A 20,781-nucleotide genomic window follows, 5' to 3' on the forward strand; every position below is an offset into this window, starting at 1 on the left:
CCTTTGCAATTTTGAAGCGTTTTTGCTCTTTTTATCAATTGTGTGGATTTATGGCGTCGGGTGTTTCTACATAATATGATCTTTTGATCTCTTTTCGTAATTCTTGAAAATTTTATATTCAAGATGAAATATTAATAATAATTCAGATTGCACGTCATTGAGAATTTCAAGGCAAATTTAAATACCAACATGAAATTCCTCACATTAATTTAATTAAAAATAGAGAAGAGAAATCCTAAGCTATGCATATTTATTATTATAATGACAATTAAAATTTTTCACCTCAAGTACCATTCTGGTTTCATTTGTAAACAGAAAAATTTAAAGATAAGCAAAAGGAAACAACAATGCAAAGTTTGAACAAACCAATTTTATCTTAAATTTCAGATTCAATCACTTGAATGAAACTTTGACTTTTCTTAAACAATTATTCCAATTTGCGTGTTCCATTGCCTGATAAATTTTGTTTTTGCATAATTACAAATTCAGCAATATTTACATTTAAAATCTCACGATCACTCTAACGATTACTGTAAATTATAAAAAATTCAAGTCAATAAAGTATTTAATAATGAAATTTTTCATAATAATTCTCGGAAGACAAGCGAGGCGGTGCTGAGGCGAACACACATGTCGTGGAATTTGCTCGCCGTGCGCACGCATAACTTGATTAAAAATTATCCTTTGATGATATTTTTCGAAAACTCAATTACCCCGCATCAGCCTGGTAAAAATGTATAAAAGCTGTTCGTCGCGGCGACGACCCTTTTGCAAGAGGCCCTTTTCACGTATACGTGCAAAATATAATTTTAATAATGGAGAGGAAGAGTAAATTAAATAATAAAATATTGCCGTGTGTGTGAGCGACAGGATATTGGGAATATTGCGCACAAAGAACGCCAGCCAAAGTCAAATTAGTCGGCCTGAAAGCAACTCTCTTTCCTGCCTCTCTGCACACAAACATGCGAATAAGCAAAGCAGCTTTCATATAAAATCGCATAAAAAAAGGAGAGAGAGAACACAGCACACAATAAATTAAGTAAATCCATTACACGTACGTACGGGAAAGAGAGGAGAAAAGTTGCCCTCGCGTCCGATACACATACGAACACGGTGCATGAAAGGCTAACGAAGTTGCCAACTTGTAAAAGCAAAACCGCATGCCTTGTTTGGGGATTTTTTTATTTTATGTCTCTCCGGTGAAAAAATATGATGCCGAGAGTTATAACTTAATAATACTGCCGTCGTGGCTTCGCCGACTAATTAATTAATAAGCCGCGGTGGCGCGTCCCCTGTCGGCTAATGAATACGTATTTTCTGAATTTTTGCTTTCTTTCTTTGTGTGTCCGACTGAGTGAATTTTACGACCTCTCGTCCACATGTGTATTTTTATTATCAGTATTAATGTGGGAATTTTTATGCGGACAGTCTCATCCGTTGACGATGATTTAATGGGCCAACCCTTTTGCCAGCAACTAATGTGAATATCTTGTATCTTTACCAGAGATGGACATTATAATTATATATTTGTAAATTTTTAATTATTTTTTTAACTAGAAATTCAATTTCAAATATTTCAAATTTATTTAGGAATTTGAAAAACAAAAAATAACATTGTTTACAATAAAAAGAGAAGGAAATTCAAATAAAATTCAATAGAATTTATTGTTATTTTCTAAATAATTTTTATTATCAACAATTACACATTTGATTTGTGTTTTGTTATGCAAGGCATTGTCATAATAATGATCTGTATAATTTAAATAAATTCCTTGAAGAAATTCTACCAAGAAAATAAAAAAAATAAATACCTGTGATGCTTATTTAAAAATCTATATGATCTTTATAATTAGTCAATAGTAAAGTAGTCTGCTCCTTTTTTTTTAACAAAAATCTTGAATTAAATTATTGAAAAGAGTTTCTCATTTTTGTGATCACTGTCATTTTGATGGAAAAAAAACATCAAATTTTGTAAAATAGCTGCAACTTGTCCTTCAACGTGAAAGGTAGTTAAGAAAATTAATAAATATAAAAAATCTATTTAGTGAAACAGATTAACATTTAATTTAGAATTTTCTTCCAATATGGAATGTTGAAAATGATATCGAAATTTCTTTGTAACATAGCTAAGAAAATTTTTCTTTGTAGTTAATTAATCTAAAAATAAATTAATGCTGATCTCACACTAGGCAAAATATAAAAAGTCTGAGTAATAAGTCCAAACAACCAGATTTTTATGTGAAGTAGAGAGTCCCGTGAATAAATTGAAGTTCAGATACCGATGGCAGCGTATCTCGGAAGCTGGGAAGACATCAATTCCTTGAAAAACTTGATGATGGCCTTGCCCAGCTCGGACTCCGTGAACATGTGGTACAACTTGATGGCCTGCCGGACTCCCTCGAGGAACAAACGCAAAACGAGAATGAGTTGTTCCACGGTGGCTCCGAACTCGAAGAGAATTTTCGAGTCTGTCAAAAAGGTCAGCAGCCTCCCTAGTCCGCTCTCGACCCCGATGTAGCCCTGCTGAACGAGGTTCTCCGTGACCACGACGATGACCTCGAGTGCCTGGTTTACCATGGTCAGCACGGGTCGGACGTCGTTCGTCATTCTGTCCAGTCGTGCGATGGCCTCCTCAACCATGTTTTCGGCCATTGCGCTGTAGTTTCTGCTAACATGTGTTACAGATTTAGATTTTTGTAAAAGTTTTCCTTGCTGCGTTCGGCTTACGAGTATTTTAAGTGAAGGTGAACTGAGCTGGCTTCTCTCCGAGCGTTCACATTTGACTAATCTGCGTAGGTGTCGATGATTTTGGTGCACTGCACCGAAATCAAATCAGTCGAGAACAGAGAAATTTTATCTAAGATAGGAGGAAAACCACTTTTTAAGACTAGAAAGCAAATGTTTGGGAAGCACCAAAATCAGACGTAAGACTTTTTGCGAGAGTGTACCAAATAACCGATGGATGGCGCGGCGCGGTCTTTAGTCGCTGGTGCTCAATCAAATTAAATCGGATCGGAGGCGCAGTCTTCAGCACACATCAAAGCTTATCCACGTTTTATTGGAAATCTTTTTCGCGCTTTTTCGATTTGAAAACATTAAATTCACTTAAGAAACCATAAATTTAAATTACTCACTTTTGCAATAAAAAAAGGATTAAAATAAAATGCTAAATTTTCACTTTAAATAATCTACCTGAAAATTAAATATCCGATGGATGGCGTGGCGCGTTCTTAAGTTCCTGGTGCTCAATCTAGTTAAATCGTGAGCTGCATTTCTTCGCATTTTTTTTTTTTTTGTAATATTTCGAAAAACAGTTCAATTTGAAATACGCATAGAAAACTAATTAAATATTGTTTGCATTTTAATCAATTGAAAATATTTAAAGCGGTTTATGATGAAAAAGAAAAACAAATGATATTTAATTTCCTGAATTGGAAAAAAATTAAATAATAATATGGAATTTAGTGATAAATTATAAAATTTTCTACTGGAAAAGTTAAGATTTTAATAAATAGATTCTAATGAGTCTGAGTATTCACAAAATCTACTTAAACATTGTATTTTAAACAAATTTTAGGTAAAAGTTTGTGAATTTTTCTTAATTTCCTCCTTCAGAAAATAGTGAGAGGGAAAATCTAAGAAATGAGCCTTTCTATGTTTAGCTTTGAATGTTGAGAGAAATAACGCAGCAGACATTACGTAGATGCCCTAAAATATATAATTTACAGCGCGAGCGCACACACATATAAACAGAGAGCGAGTGAATATAACTGCGCGCTGTGCATGGTGAGTGTGCATTTATAATGGAAGGGTTGTAATTTATTTTCATATGGAGAAGTTCTTGTTGATTTTGCCCCAACCCACACCCACCCGCTGCCAGCCAGCCGGAGTTTCCCCCTTGCCTCGCATGAAATAATTACTTGTGCCTCTAAATTAGATTAATGCCTCATATTTAATGCATAATATATGAAGCAATGAAGCATGCGCCGCGCGCGCGAGAGAAACTCGGCTCGCTCTCGAAAGCGTAATACAATAATACAAGGCGGGTAATTCTTATTAAATTACCTGCAACAGCAGCTACGGCGCCGCCATCATAATATTTCACGGCGCCAGCTGCCACTCGAAATTAAATTCTTTGCAATATCAAAATATAAGAAATTAATATCGATTTATAACTTTGTAATATTATTTAACTTAAGAATCTCTGTAAGGTTGAAGAAGAGGACGATCATGGAAGTGAGGAAAAACGGTCGTGTCCTTTTCATTTGATTAATTTTAAATCATTCAGGGTGTCAAATATAAATTATTTAGCTGATTTAGTTATGATTTAAAATTTAAATTTGTTTAAAAGTAAAATTTTCTTATTCCCAGATTATACTTCAAAAATATAATTTAAATTCACCATAGTTTAAATAATTCTAACTTTCATTTGATCTATGTTTATGATCACGAATTTTTTTGTGACAAAAAAAATAAATAATAAAAATAAAAAGGTCGAAAAATATTACAAATATTATGTATCTTCGTTAATTGGAATTGTTTCCGAATACAACCGTTGCCACTCACCTGAGCTCTTTGTCCAATTTCATATTTATTCGTGATAAAACGGTTCATCTTTTTTCCTCATTTCGTCCTCCCAGTGCGTGTGGGCAGATGAAAAATTTGCTGCCGGGGGCGTGCAGATGGAAACAGGGTTCGCAGCATTATTTTCATAGCTGCCAATAAACAATCGGCATGCAAATTGGACGTCCGCGATGACAAGTGAAAAAGGTGATTGGGAGCAGTGCTTTCTGTGTGTGTGTGTTTGTGTCAATAATCCCGGCCGGAATGGCGAGCGCATACGGCTCAGCTTTTTGATTAATCGCGTAAATGTATTATTTTTTGTTTGATCATTCACATGTAATATGACAATATACGTGCCGAGTCGCTTATCCTGAACCAAACACGCGACTTGTAAGCTTGCTTAATCTGTTGAAAAAATTTAAAAACTCTAATATTTCTCACCATAAAGTGTCTTATATTTTCCTAATTTATAAAATAAGATTTAAGTTTACAAAGATTATTTTTCATGCTATCCAGAATATCAACCCCTGGCGTTGGGAAATTATGCAACCTGCTCGTTTCACACGTTAAAAGTGTTGCATAAATTCGATTTGATTCGCTCAAGAGGGAGGAATCCGTATGAATTCTTTAAGCAATTTTTTAATATTCTGCCGAATTTATCACTAAATTTTATTTTAAACATCGACATTACATATTTCAACTTAAAAAAAACGGTTCTGGAATAAAGATTTAACAATTTATTTATTTTCCATACATTACTAAAAATTTTGCCAGGATTTTTTTAATCTCATATGTTTTTTTTCTTCTAACCGGTGCAATATTAAAATAATTAGTTTCAATAACGTATATTGCAATATTTCCACGCATTCTCTGCCAAAATATATCAACCTTAGACCATAAAATAAAAAATTCAATAGAATTTAATGAATTTAACTAAGATAATAACTGAACTGAAAATAATTATAAGACAACAAGACAAACCAAATTTTTAAAATTTGCATAAGCATAACTATTTAGATGGTCTAAAACATTCGAATTTTTCTCCACCCAAAATAAACTTATAACTACAATTTGATTTTGTTTAATTGGAAACTTTTTAATTCTGATTTAATAAATTATTTTAATTGGACCTGTATTAAGGACTGATAATTAAATGAGAATGAAATAATCTCTGATTATGGATTGCAAATTTTTTAATTTGATGCCAATATAATGTCCTTTCTCAAATATTATGGGTTTTATTAGAGAAGATGTCTCTAAAAAATAGATTTATCCGATCATAATTAATTTCCTGTCTGGGAATTGAGTATTGAAACTGTAAACTTATAACATGGCTTAATATTTTTATCAATGACTTGGCGTCGAATTAATTCATAAGATTGCAAAATTAATTTTTAATCATGTTAAATAATCCTATTCTTAGTGCCCATATATTTATTACAAACCATAGTTTAAATTCCAACACCCTTGAGCGAATATTTTATAAAATGCGCAGGCACGACACAGCGAGTGTTCGCACATTCAGCACTTCGGATCGCAGAGGATAAATGGCCGCGACGAGCAAATCAGTCCAAATTGCTCAGGTGTTTTTTTCCCATTGCGTTTGTCCGTCGGTGGCCCGCGCTTGTGCGTGCGAGTGTAAATGCATTGATTAATCATGTGGGCTCATTATTCATGCCCGAATATAATACTTTGACTGATTACAGGATAAAAACACGAAATTGATCAACCTGTCAGAGAGAGCGAGCGAGCGAGGAATTTATAAATGCGACTGTGCGCGTGACTTTTTTAATAATTCGGGTGCTCGAACCACGTGCAGATTAGTGCAGTTTCCCTTCTTTATTGCATTAATCGTTCGCTCGCGCCCCCGAAAAATTGATGAGAGCTTTCGATGATTGTCACGATTGATTAATCGTCGCCAATCGACAACGCGCGAAAGTTTTTTATTCTGCTCTGATGAAATAAACTCGATTTTTCTGATGCTAAAATGAAACAATATTTGCGTCCGCGGCTGTCGTCAATTGCTTTGTGAGCTATCGATGGTAAATTTTTTTTTATTTATTTGGAAGAAACTGAAGGAACCATTTTTTTAAATTGACTTACATTAAATTTATTAGAAAAATTTCTATAAAATAGGGAATCTTGGTAATTATTAGAATCTTTTCAGCTATTTTCATTTAATTTTGCATTTACAAGCTTAATTTTACTCCTTTTTTTCTTTAAAAAGCGTTAAATTTAATAAAAAAAAAAAAAAAAATATAACAAAAAAAAAATAAAAACATGTAACAAAGTGGAAAATTTTAATTTTTTCTTCTTTCAATACCTACAATTTCATCTGTATTAATTGCTCCAAGCATAATCGCAGATTGTTAGCTTAATCAAATAACTTTTCTCATACTTGATGAGCTAAATGAAAAATAGTTTCCTTAATTACTGTAAAAGCTTGCTTGTGTGTGTGTTTAAATATTGCGTAAAACCTTCAACTTTTGTGAATAAATAAGGATAACAAATTTACCGTGTTTCCAAAATCAACAAACCGTGCAGTACGCGCAGGTGGAAAATAAATCGCCCCTCGACAAACACAAGTAATAAAATATTGCCTGTTTGAATTTAACTTTTTGAACTCGGTCCGACTCGACCCAGCACGCGCTGCTTGAACAAATACGAAATACGATAAAAATATAAATAAAAAATCAAGGAACAAGAAACATAAAGCATGCCGTCAGCATTGGGTTGTTTAAAATTTTACTTGGTGTTTATTTTATGCCAATCCGCGTCAACCTGACAATGAGTGTCACGCCAGTTGAAAAATTCTCTCGAAATTACACACACAGAAGCAAAAGTTAATATTTGTTGCTGACAATTTTTGAATTAAAGGGAATTTAAGATGTCCAAATTTTATATAAAACAAAAAATAACCTAAAATGCATTTGATCAAAATCAAAGTAATAATATTCTCATAAATATTAAATTCCATTTTTTTTAATAAAAATGTGTATAATAATAATTTTTGCTCGTTTCCAACTATCTTTTTTTCAAGGCCTAAAAGCTAAAGATGTTTAAGTTTTATGCACGTATACAAGTTTGGTTTTTTTACTCCTTTTTTTAATATTTTACATACATGCGCGTCCAAAGTATGGCGTGCGGACTAATTTATAATATTTGCTCTTCTTACCACCGTGTTACGTTATTTACGACCGCCTTTACTTTTATACAAACAGCACCCGGCGGCCCAAGTATGCGGGAAAAGTTGTGAAATTCAAATAAAAGCAGCGAGCGCTTCTCTCTCTGCTCATGCACGTTGCCACCACGCTGTTGCCTCGGCGTTTTTCGCTAATTTTGCGGACGTGGTTGGCTGCGGAATAAAAATTAATTGCCCTCTGCGCTTACCTTTTGCAAGCACACAATTTTTGCTCGTAATAATAAATGCAAATATTAATTCAACACCTACTTTTCGTCATCGTGTGCAATGTTTAGACCTAGCTGTGGAATTTATGCTTAAATAAATCAATTGTAATAAAATTGATGGATGTATAAAAGGGTATAAAAATAGGCTGAAAACAGAAAAATGTTTTTCACTACTTTTTTTTATATCCTTCAATATTCCAACCTTTATGTGTGTCAAATCTCTAAAGTAAAATACTTAAAATAATGAATCGAGTATTTTGCAAAAGTATAATTTTTGGGCGCCAATAAAATGTTTAAAGTTTTATTTTAAATTCATAATTTATATTTTTATGTTATTATTTTCTTTATATTTTTAAATAATCCTGGACCATTAAATGAATTATTTTTTAAAAAGTAAAATGCATTTTCTTGTCGTTTCATCGTTGTGCGGGACTATTGACTTGATAAGATAGCCTTTACACTGCCATAATCTTATTATTAAGAATTAACTACTCAATATAAATGTGCTCTCATTTCGTAAATATTTGAAGGTCGCGAATTAAAGAGTTGAAAAATAAAGTAATTTAAAGATTAAAGTCGCATCTTTATCTTTAAGTTAATAAAAATGCTCAAAGTTAAAATAAAAATGTAGAAATACCGGTGAATTTTTATTGGAATTATAAAAATTTGCAGAGCTTAATTAAAAAAAAAAACTACTGGCTTATGGATGCAGTAATAAGTAATAAAAACTCCATGCATTGACTTGATTAATTTTTTCATGTAACTATATGGAGAAGCAGCAAAAAATTTTCCATTTCGTTTTGCAAAGAAAATATTTACAAATATAAGAGACCCAGAAGAAATTTTTTCAAATTTTACAAATTATTTTAATTCAACATGGAATAATTTCAAGGTACAGAAAAATAAGTTATGTGTCTGAATTTGATTTATTTACGGTTCATTATTAATATATTATAACCCTTTCTTCTCTTTTTAAGATTTTAAATTTTTTCGTGTGTTCTGCAAAGAATAAATAGCAACAAAGAAATAAATTATTAAAATAATATTTATGAAATTTCCAAATTCTCTATGAGAGCTTCTCACTATCGCGGTGTGATATTCTGTGTCATTCGTCAGCAGGACACGTAAAAACTATTTGGTGCAGTTTGTGCTGAGGGTGCGAACGGTTAGGCAGTGAATTAGCGCAAATTCAGTTAGTGCGAAAGCCTGGAGCGGACGACAGACAGGCCCCGTCTCTCTCTCTCTCACAGCCGGGGTATAAATTTGCGTAGCAAAGTGGCGTATCCTCTATTTAGTTGTGATAGCAAATATAATGCTTTGCTGGGGGAGGATAGGCCTGGGTGTATTGATTAAAATATAATATGCAGCCTGCATTACACGCCGAGTGAGTGAGAGAGATGGTTTGATGTCCAGTCGGGGATGATGAAACGCAGGGGTGGAATAATGGCTGGAGATTTAAGCAGGCGATCAACCGTGCACGGGATATCAATCACCGATTAACCAAAATGCCGCCCAGATTAAAGCACCGCCGCGTTGTGTGGGTGCATGCATGTTGGGACTTGTTGTTTGGCACGGCTTTACACTTTCCCGGCCGGAATTTGCATTTGCATCCACACCCAGCTCACAGCCTGATAATCGCCGTGCCTCCCTTGAATCACGTGTCGGCATAAACATTCAGTGTTGCTTCAAGACTTCAATCATATGCTGAAATTTGGTTTAATAAATTAAAAAAATTTTAATATTAATAAGAAATATATTTTAAAATATAGTTTATATTATTTATAACCTTATTTTTTTATTATAATTTTTTTTTATTATTTTATTATATTTTAATAATTTTAATGTTTTAAATTAATTTAAGTTAATATCAAGTTTACTTTTTTAAACTCTAAATACTTAACGATAATTAAACGAATGCAAATTTAACTTACAATAAATAAAATATTAATTCAACCTGGATTACAGATAAAATCATTGGAAAATGTTTACAAATCAAATCAATTCATAGGGTGAGTATTGTCTACTCTGATTTCATTTAACAAATTTTTTTATTGCAAAGAAATTGAATTAAGAAATAAATATAAATAGCATAATAATATGATATTTCATAAATATTAGTAACTAATTTAGTATTTAACAATAAATATTGTTTCTAATTTTACATGGATTAATTTTAATCATTCTTGATAACTCAATCACGCAACTAAACTTTGCAGATCATAATTAAATTCGAAAACAAATAGTTAAAAAATTAGGAATGCAAGTTTCTGATATTAAAGAAATTTTTGCTTTCGTTTTTTTTTATAGATCCTGCGTTTTGTTTCCACTTGATTGCTCGAATTCTGATTTGATTTACATATATATTTCCGCTCTTCTACATTGGCACGCAGTAAAATATTCCTGTTTAGAAACATTTTTGGTCCTTTGCCATTTTGCATTTCAGAACTTGAAAATCAACTGCTCGTGGCGAAACTTTTGCAATACCTACGGCAGCGCGGCGGGAATAAATTTAGGTGAGCAGGGCCGCGCGAAATAACTTTGGCCGAAACTCCTCATCTTTTTTCATTACAAATTACGACAATGTGTATTTTATATATAACACGGCGGAAATGTATTTCATATTATATTTTTTTTGTTCGAGCAAAGTTTATTTTTTTTTATCGCACACCGAACAGAATCTTCTTCTTCTCTCTCTCGGCTGCTTATTTCGTTTTAATAGCTAAAGTTGAGGCTCGGCGAATATATAAATCTTTTATATCTTTAATTTTATGCTTTTAGTTATTTATACGACGCCATTTGCCAGGCACTTGGCTTTCTTTTTCCCTCATTTTTCTCACTCGGCTCGGCTGGGAATAAAATATATTATGCGCGTTCCACCCTAAAACTTTTTATTTTTATTATTCAGCGACTAATTTTAGTTTTCTCTGAGTATGGGTGCGAGTTGGATAGACGTCTGGGAAATGATCGTTCTCTCCTCGCAGCAGCCCTTTTTATTTTTTCGTTTTATTTCCACCCTCTCTTGTGCTTTCCGCGGCGTCTGTTTATCTTTTCCTTTGTTTTCCTTCGCCCGCCGCCGCGCCATGTATGCGCACAATTATAAAAATACCATCCGCGCTTTAAAAGCTGTTTAATTTATATTTCGTATATTTATTTAATATTTTTCCTTTTTGCTCTCCTCGCGAGTTGAATTGTTTTTCTTCCCTTTTACTTTGTTCTTCAGCTTGCTGCTTACGTTGCACTCGTGGTTGTTTTAAATGGAGAATGTAACTTGAATTTATAAATGAACACACTGAATTTTAAATACATTTATTCAGGAACGTTCACCCATGCACCGTCGAGACCCGGTGCCGCTGTTTGCTTCGCTCAACTCGACTGCGATGAATAATATACATGAACGGAAGGTCGGCGTGTACGGAGATTTTTTGGAAAGAATAAAAAAGTTAAAATGTCTAAAATAAGTTTAAATAAGGATCCACCAAACCAAATTTTCGTTTATTATTTCACTATAAAGAGGCTTTTAATAAAATTTGGCCATAATTTTTTTTACTTATTTAGCCATTCACATGTTATTTTGTGGATCCGTGTTTTTACAGTTTATAGATGTTCTCTAAAATTATCAACCAATTGTTTATTATAAATTGAGAACGAAAATTAACCTTCAGAAGATCAAAAAAGAATTGCAACTTAAGATTTATACCAATATATTTTTTCATGAAATTATCTCAAAATGTAGCCAAGCATCAATGGAAAATTTCAGATTTACAAATTTTGAGTTAACTTTTTAAATCAATGAAGAGTTTGAAGAGAGAATATAAGTTTATCTAAACCATATTTTTTATTTTGTAAGAAGATTTTAGACATTTTTTGATCCTATTTAAAAGAATATCCAACTAAAAAGCTTTTTGCTTGTTTGTTTGTAGAAACGATTACAAAAAATTACGATTTTGTGTTTGTTAATCTTACAATTTTTTTAATGTTTGCCTTTTTGTCAAAAAAGTTAATTAACAACTAATAAAACTTTAGTTGGCCAATACCACTTACTTACAGATACACTTATTTTTAACCTCCTTGAGTCTGTTTCTGTTTTAAAACAAAAATAGTGATCCTCTTCGAGCCCACGCTTTTAAGCTTTTATAATTAAGTATGATAGACTTTAATTAATGAGCAAAAAATTCTGAAAATTATCCTTTCAAGAGACAGAGGGAACAATATTTCATTTGATTTAGCGCCAAAAAACTAATTGATTCTATTGCTAAATTGCATATTTATTTAAATCTGCTTAAAATAATTTAATTTGCAAAGAAGTATTTACATCCTTAAATTATTTTTAATTTATCATAAACAAAAATGCAATATTTTGTAATTGAATTGGATAAATCTCATTTCATTTTTCTCCAAACAAGTCCAAATGATCAATCAAATAAGCAAAAAGATAATAATTGAAAATTGAAAGTTTGAAAATTACTTAATTAGCAGGAGTGTAATCAAAATTAAAATTAAAACATTCAAATAATGTGGAAGGAAATTGACGATATGCTAAGATTGTGAAAAAAAAATGATGTTTTTATATTAACTTCATACAATTATGCAAGCTTTTGTACTGCAAAATCAATACTATGACTTGAACGAATTCTACCGTTTAAATAATGTAAGTATTTTGACTTATTTTAAAAATTATTAATTGCCATTGCAATTTAATGCTTAACAAAATAAATAAAATTTAGAATTTGAATTTGAAAAATGTAATAAAATCATGCAAATTGAGGTTTCCTCTCACTATGATATTCCTTAAAATTTTCGCATGGGAAAGAGCGAGGCTGGTGAGTGCGGCTGAATGCAGGTTGGTATTATTTATACATATTCGCGGAAAAGCAGCGCACACTTGTATAATGTACTTGTGTGTGTACTCATTCATACATTCAATAAGAATCTACGGTGAAATATTAATTAAACACACACGCACTTGCAGCAACAGAAAGGAGAGAGTGTATAATGCGCGTCGGTTCTTTTACTTGTTTGCAACTGGCCAAGCGTACGTACAAGAGAGCGCGTGTGCATATTTCGTTCTCTCTCTCACGTAATAAAATATTCCGCGCGCACCGCCTGTAAGTTATAATTAGCTCATTTATTTAATTATGACGAGAGCCGCTCTTGGTGTTTACATTTCCTTTTTCATACAAAAAGAGGTTGGAAAAATATAAATTTCCGAGGAGAGAGAGAGCGAAATGAGAGCCGTTGTGCCGCGCGCTGAATTTTACATTCATCTTTGCAGGCTCTCTTTTCGCTCACTCAACTCGCAGGCACGATTTTCTTCTGGCTGCTTGAATTTTTGATTAGATTTTAATTCAATTTAGTCTTAATCATAAATTCTATTATAACCCCTGCCTGCCTGCCTCGCGCGCAACTTGCTGGTTCGTTTCGCTCTCATTCCGTGTTTTATTATTACTGCTGCGCACACACACACACTCGCCGCGTACGTATATAAAGAGTGGATGCGTGCAATTTATAATGCAAAAAGGAAAATAAAAATTGCCCGCGTCAATTATTCAGCTACATTTCTCTGCTGGCGGCGCTGCACTTTTCCGACGAGCTCGACGCGCGCCGCACCGAATCCTCATGAATGAATCATCCGCCGTTTTTTCATCAACTCGATTAATCACTTATTCAGCGCTGCGAAATTTCGCGTCGGAGAGATACCAAGTTCGGCTGTGCACGCTTCCCGGTTTTGTGCGAAACACGTCAATTCTGCATTAAAGATCAAGGAGAAACGAGACGGCTTTCAAAATTGCAAAAAAAAAAAAAAAAACACGCGCACACACACGTATGGGAGTGGCAATTAATTAAGGCGTTTAATTGAGGCTTGGTATTTAATTGAAATACGCGGCGACTCTTCTCTCTCTCTCTCACTCGCTCTTCCCAATTAATTATCATTATATAAAAATTCGCTCGGCACCGAAAATTATATATTTTTGCGGTTGGAAAGGAAAAATTTATTTCTAAAATTTGCTTTTCAAATGTAAAAAGCAAAACATTGTCACATATGTACATCATAAGGTAATGAGTTCCTCTTCAAATTTATTCATCTGATTCATTTTTCATGCAGAATTACATGAAAATCACACACATTCGGGAGGTTCGTTTTCCACGGCAGTTTCTCTTGGCACGTGCGCCTTTGATGAAATAAATATAAATAATGTGATGTTTTCTATTCACATTTTAACTTGCTCAGAACAGTTTTGAAGAGTTCAAAAATTAAATCAAGGTTTCAATCAAAAATTTAATTATTGCAAAGTTTGAGCATTTAAACAATGTTAAAAATAATAATAATAAATTTTTATTTCACTTGATAATTTTCATTCTCTTCTAAGACAACTTTTTTATACTTTAAATTGCAATCGGGCCAAGACAAATTGAAAATATAAAAGGACAACTGACCCCAAAGGTGACCTGCTGTCTGCTGATACTTTAAAAACCTAGGGTTTTAGGGTTTAACTAAAATGAAGTAAGTGGGAGGAGTTTATAAAAAAAAAAACTCATAATAGAATAAGATGGAAATGAAGATTCGGGCTTTTCCATGATCATCTCCTCGAGTGTCAACTTCTTCAAAACAAAATAGAATAAGATGATTTCAATTTAATTTAAAAAAAAAAATGCATCTTTCTGTTTATTGCACTGGAAATGTCTGGAAAATTCACAGTATGAAGTTACAGCATAATTAGTTTCTGCATTTTTGTTTTGTTTATTAAATTTAATTTTCTTTATAGGTTCTTTCCATTTAGTTTTATTTTCCTAGGTTTTCAAAATGTCAGCAGATAGCAGATCGCCTTTTAAGGTCAGTTGTCCTTTTTTTGGCAACAGTTTCAATTTTCTGGAAATCCACCGCGATAGTTCACCATAAATTTTATACTTTTCTATCATTTGTTGCAGTTATTAATCGTAACATAAGGAATTTTAAATAGTAAAATTGATAAGATAAAACTCATAAAAATTTTGTGCTTTTGCGAAATCAAAAAGTTTCAACTTCCCTCAATTACAATTGTTAAATGTCAATTGTCTCATCACAAAATTGAGACTAACAATTGTAACACATTTAATATAAAAGTTATAATAATAATAATAATAATAATAATAATAATAATAATAATAATAATAATTAAAAAAAAAACGATGAAGCACAAATACAGAAGCAAAGTCAATTGAATGGTTAAGAATGCTTATTTCAATAGGGCTATTTTGAGATAAATTTAGCTTTGATCCTTAATCGATTCCCGGGTTCAAAAGAAATACCAAATTTCCAGAGGTCACTTTTGACGATAAAACTGACATTTTATCAATGTTTTTTTTTGGTTATAAAAAAAATATTTTGTAATATTATCACTATATCGTCTTTTACAAAATTCGATACACAAAATCCATTATATATTCTGTCCGTAGAAAATATTATATTACATGTTGTTATGTTTTGCTCTGCGAACAGGAAAAGAAACTTGGTGGAAGTTGTGACGCTGAATAAAAGGCGGTGTGCGAAATGAAATAACAAATAATAATAAAAGTTGAAAAGGTGTCGCAACGGCTGTCGCGCTCGGAAAATATACAAAAATATGAATAAACGCGGCGGTGGAAAATCAATACACGGCAATAATTAGCTGCCACAGCAGAGAGGAGCGAATTTATTCTTGTTTCAAATTATATATACAAAAAAAAACTGCTGCTTTTCTTTTGCACAAGCGAGAGAGAACGACGGTGGTCTCTGAATTAAAAAAGTTTCTTTAAAATATTGGCTCGGCGGTCGGGGAGAAAAAGAACGCGAGACTTGGCGCTGCTCAATGGCTTTTGTTTTTAAATTATAAAAAAGGGGTGCGCGCAGCAGGAAGGCGGGGGTTGTTTTTGTTCCGCGGCACCCATGCCTCTCTGCCGCACGCGTGAAAAATATATATATACATTTTATGTTATTAGTTTTATCACGATTTATGATTTTAATGAAAAACTTTTGCCCGCCATTCCGAAATCATTAAAATCAAGAGCTGCTTTTGCTATAAATAAATAAAATTCCCAGGCAGCACCGATTTCCCCTTTCACGCATCCAATTCGGGATAATATAAATAATTTATCCAATCTTGAATCAAAATCTACCTGGCGCTGCCGGCGAGCATTCAAAATTTATTCCGAAAGATAAATAAATTATTAATCTGGCCTTCAACTGACTGCGCCGAGCGCAAATAATTCAGTGAGGTCTAAATCTATATCCATTAATATTTCATCAATGCCTACTAATGTGCATACACTTTTAATTTATAATTCATCACAATGGCCCCGTCTTCTCATTACTATACATACATTCTGTACATGCATTATCCACCAAATGCTCGCTCGCTCGCTCACTGGTTCGCTCTCGTCAAGCGCTCTCCGCTTTTCAACTCTTGCCTTGTGTTTGTGTGCACATATGTAATGTCTTATATTATGTATTTGCTGCCGTTCAACGCGTTTTGTGCACTCTGAAATTTATGCATGACTCGAAAATCAGAATTGCCAACGATCAGAGAGCGCGCTCAGGATAGGCGGAAGTGATGAAAACAACGTGCAACGACGACTCCTAACCTACAAATTAAACGCACAAAAATGTGTCCGACATGTGTTGAAAAACTGTAAATTACTTTTAACTATGTTTCAAATTATTTCTCCAGTATTTCATCATTTAAATATTTCCAAATATTTCATCTTGAAAAATTTCAAAATGTAGATAAAGCCGATAAAGCGGTAAAAGTATCACGTGAAAAGATTTTACAAAAACTTTATAATCTTTTAATAAAAAAAAAAATTAAGACGCACTCTATATAGTTGTAAATGATATGTATAGACTTTTTAACTTTTCTATGACACACGCGATTAACATCAACAAGGCCAAAGTAGAATGTTCCACAAGTTCAAAAAAGTCAAACTATTTATGTGGTATTGTTAAAAAAAATATTTTTTTATTATTCCATTTAATTAATTGTGCAAAAGTAATTTTTATTGGTCAATTTACAATCATAATTCAATTTTTTTTTTTTTTAATTATGGGGAGAGATTTTTTGTCAAGTACTAATGTCCTTTGAATTTCAATGAAGCGCAATATGAATCAATAATATTTCCAAATATTTCATCATATTTAAAAAGTTTAAGAAGTAGATAAAGCCGATAAAGCGGTAAAAATATCACGTAAAAACGTTCAATGTTTAAATTGGCCACCGCCGAAAATCAACGCAATTAACCAAATGGAAAGAGCACCAACACTTCGAAATTGCCAAGGGAGGGAAAATCAATTAAAGTTTTAAAAATTATTTAATTAAAAACTTCAGTTAATTTTCAGCGACTTTATTAAATTTGCAATACGTTTTTGTATAATTTTTTATTCAATTTGTATAATTTAAAGTATATTGAGCTTGTAAAATACTATATAATACATGGATTTTTTCTCGACCAATTAATAATAAGTCTATGGCAGAGAATCCCGATAAATAAACTGCAATAAAGAGTTATTTAGTGTTTTTGGAGTAATAATTTTAATGCGGTTTACAAACTTAAATAAGGTTGCAATTAAAAATATGTAACATAATTATTAATTTGGTATAAATGTTTCAATTTGCTGGTTAATTTTCAAATCTTATTTTCAATATTTTGCTTTTAAATATCTGGAAACTGAAACCTGGAACAAATTTAAACTTTTTATATTGTTAATTGCAAATGATTTTTTTAAATTATATAGTTTACGTCTTTATCTGACATGATGTATACGGAATTAATAAATGATAACCTTGGGAAAATTCTGGTAAACAGAAATAGGCCGATGACATAAAAGCTAAGACTTTGAGCAAAGGTATAGACTATTATAAAGATTTAGACTAAAAAAGTCTAACACTTGCCGACTATATATAGGGAGAGTGATGAAGATGACGTCATGCAGCAGCAGCGTGCTTCTACCAAAGAGAGCCAAAGCCTTCGCACACCACTGTGCCATTTGTGAAACATATATTCTAGTGATGGAAAAGTTTAAGCATCAAAACGTAGACAGTAAGCACTCCGCCTCACAATCAGGAAATATACCTGAAAGGTTAGTCAAATTGAATAAATAATTTTTTCCAATTAAAACTAAAGACAACTTGACTCTTTAAGGAGGCAATTTCAACATGCGTCTACATCGAGAGAAAAGCAGCAAAATTTTCTTTGTGATGGATTACAGTTAATTTTAAAAATCGCACTGCACCGCCTGTTCACTTTCCCTTTAAACTTTGAAATCGATCCTGAACCACTGGCAGAAGCTGGACTTTTTTATGATCAAGATAAAGAAGCAATCAAGTGCAACTTTTGTAAGTTTGTAACCAAAGATACAACATGCTTGAGAGGAAAGACTGCGTACGAAATTTTGAAAATGACGCCGAAATGCGTCATCAACAAAAGATCATCTAAAAATGTCCCATTGGGAAACATTGAAAGTGTTTTGAATTACAAATATGAATCTCACCGACTTTATTCGACGCTGAAAAAGAAGGATTGGAGATTTGTGACGCCCGTCGATTTGGCAAAATCGGGATTTTACTACAGCAGCCAAGAGGATAATTGTCGCTGCATTTATTGCAATTTGGAGGTGCGCGGATGGGAAAAGGGAGACACACCCGACGGCGAACACAAACGGTGGAATGAAAACTGCCCCTTTTTGAGAAATCCAGGCGGCGTCGTCAACATAAAAATTGGCGAGGAATTAATTGAACAAAATTGCGACTCCATTGGACAAATCAAACTTGGAACAAACCCAATCGACGTTAAGTCGCTTGAAGAATATCAAAATATGGAAGAACCGTCGCAATAAAATTGGACAGCCATTTTATCACGGCCTCTAATTTGAATATCCACAACTGCACTTCACCGAAGCACCCTGGAAAAATTTTAATTTTGGATCGTCTAAAAACTTTCAAGAATTGGCCTAAAGAACTTTCCCAAACGCCGGAAGATCTCGCAAATTCAGGATATTATTACACCAAAACTGGAAACCGAGTTGTTTGTTTCCACTGCAACCTTGGCCTGAAGGACTGGGCGCACGGCGATGACCCTTTCAGGGAACACGCCAAGTGGAACTCGGGGTGCCAACACCTCATCATGCAAAAGGGCTCAGATTTTATCAGACAAATTCTGCACGGAAACATAAACCAAGAAAATGAGCAAATGATGGAGACGACCACTTCTTCCTCCAATAATCTTCTTTGTTTAAATTGTAATATTCATCGCGTGTTTAAAGTTAATTTGCTCTGCGGACACGTCAAACCTTTGTAGTAAATGTAATACTGACAGGTGTGCTAATTCATAGTGTAGTCAAAAATTCTGGCTGAAATTTCCATTTTTCTTTGAGCTGTGTTTTTATTTTTTTATTAATAAAACTAGTATAATAAACCCTAATAAAGTTTTTAATTATAAAAAAATGTGGTTTAGAATATATATAATAATAGTTTTTGTTAATTAAATATTGCTTTACGGATAGATACAGATGTGCAACTAAGTAATAAAAATTAGGAGGACTTGAAATTTGTTTAAAAATAACTCTTTATATTGGCTCTATGTTTCCTAAAAAGCAGATTAAGATAAAACCCGCTATATTATCCGTTAAATTTTTGTAAATATCTTTTCACTCTATGAACAAAATTAAGTTATTCATCATAGACTTTTTAACTTTGACTTTTATATGACACACGCGATGGAAATCAAGAAGGTCAAACTAGAACTTTCTATATGTCCTATATGTTATGTAACAGTTTATGTAGAAAACTGCAAAATAGATATAATTTTCATTTTAACACGTCATAACATTTATTTGAAATATTCTGAAAAAGAAAAAAATTATTTAGATCATGCATCTTCCACTTATCCATGCTTACACTATTTTGATCATGTACAATCAAAATTTTCATGGTAGAGCAAGATTTGATGGTATGAATATTTGTAACCCTTATTTGCATCCATTTGAGAGTCGCTGCAAGCCCTTAAATACTTATGATATTGTTATATGCATAATCCCTATCGATTTTTATTCATTTTATGATCTGAAATGACCTGTTTAAATATAAAACAACGTTTATTTTATAATTTAATTTTTTTTTGTTATTTTAAATATTAACAAATTTAAATTTTATTTATTAAAATTTTTATTTTTTGTTATTAATTTTTATTTAAAAATAGTTTTATATTATGATGATTTCAATAAGTTTAGATTAAAAAAATTTCTTGAAAATTTTCAAATAAACATGCAAAATATTTTTAAAATATGCGCAACCAGCATAATTCAATGTGATTAAATTGAGATAGAAAATCTATCATAGTATGTATAGTTGGTTCCCTGCGGCTCCCTGCACTTATTAATGTGATTAATTTAAGTAATAATTTTTGTTAAATCATTCCTTCGCCTTTACTGTGTAATAAGTGATATTAAATAATATTCTCTCTGTCGTAATCAACTCATTAACGACCGGGTCAAATGCAAGATTGAATAGGAAATAGAAACAATTGGTAGAAAAAAAAATTGTAAGTTATGGAGATAATCAAGAAACTCGTTTACTGAATCTGCAAATCTCTTATATAATAATTATATTTCTGTGATCAAAATTCATATATCAAAATGTTTTAATCTAAAAATGTTCTCCATGTTTTCTATTAAAAATTATTATTCTTTGTTTATTTTACCCAATTTCAGCAAAACATTTAACATTCAAAGTAATTGCTGGGAGGAAAACATTGAATTATTGGGCCACAAAACGATTTTGTTAAAACTCCCCATATCAAAAA

At 32.3% G+C, this 20,781-nt stretch overlaps 2 protein-coding genes across 3 annotated transcripts; one reads left to right on the top strand and one right to left on the bottom strand.

Annotated features, from left to right (window-relative positions):
• Positions 1 to 1,661: 1,661 nt before the first annotated feature.
• LOC132194696 (uncharacterized) lies at positions 1,662 to 2,933 on the bottom strand. 2 transcript variants are annotated; one of them, XM_059616138.1, is made up of 2 exons: positions 2,728 to 2,933; positions 1,662 to 2,665 (listed from the first exon to the last, which is right to left on the bottom strand). In XM_059616138.1, exon 2 carries the CDS (start codon positions 2,650 to 2,652, stop codon positions 2,272 to 2,274), a length of 381 nt encoding a protein of 126 aa, XP_059472121.1. In that variant the 5' UTR covers positions 2,653 to 2,665; positions 2,728 to 2,933; the 3' UTR covers positions 1,662 to 2,271. The 2 variants fall into 2 exon arrangements, with proteins under 2 accessions (XP_059472121.1, XP_059472122.1); XM_059616139.1 differs by having other exon boundaries at positions 1,662 to 2,668.
• Positions 2,934 to 17,924: 14,991 nt separating this feature from the next.
• On the top strand, positions 17,925 to 20,024 carry LOC132194714 (death-associated inhibitor of apoptosis 2-like). Its single transcript, XM_059616171.1, has 2 exons — positions 17,925 to 18,061; positions 18,124 to 20,024. Exons 1-2 carry the CDS (start codon positions 17,991 to 17,993, stop codon positions 18,815 to 18,817), a joined length of 765 nt encoding a protein of 254 aa, XP_059472154.1. The 5' UTR covers positions 17,925 to 17,990; the 3' UTR covers positions 18,818 to 20,024.
• The last annotated feature ends 757 nt before the right edge of the window (positions 20,025 to 20,781 follow it).

The sequence above is a fragment of the Neocloeon triangulifer genome, unplaced genomic scaffold (genome assembly GCF_031216515.1).
Source record: "Neocloeon triangulifer isolate White Clay Creek 2 clone unplaced genomic scaffold, ASM3121651v1 ptg000008l, whole genome shotgun sequence".
Taxonomy (NCBI): Eukaryota; Metazoa; Arthropoda; class Insecta; order Ephemeroptera; family Baetidae; genus Neocloeon; species Neocloeon triangulifer.

Excerpts from the sequence above, each read along its gene's own strand:
- LOC132194696 (XM_059616138.1), bottom strand. The coding sequence starts at position 2,652 with ATGGCCGAAAACATGGTTGAGGAGGCCATCGCACGACTGGACAGAATG.
- LOC132194714 (XM_059616171.1), top strand. The coding sequence starts at position 17,991 with ATGGAAAAGTTTAAGCATCAAAACGTAGACAGTAAGCACTCCGCCTCA. Across the intron at positions 18,062-18,123 it reads TCAGGAAATATACCTGAAAG|GAGGCAATTTCAACATGCGT; the intron begins GTTAGTCAAATT and ends TGACTCTTTAAG.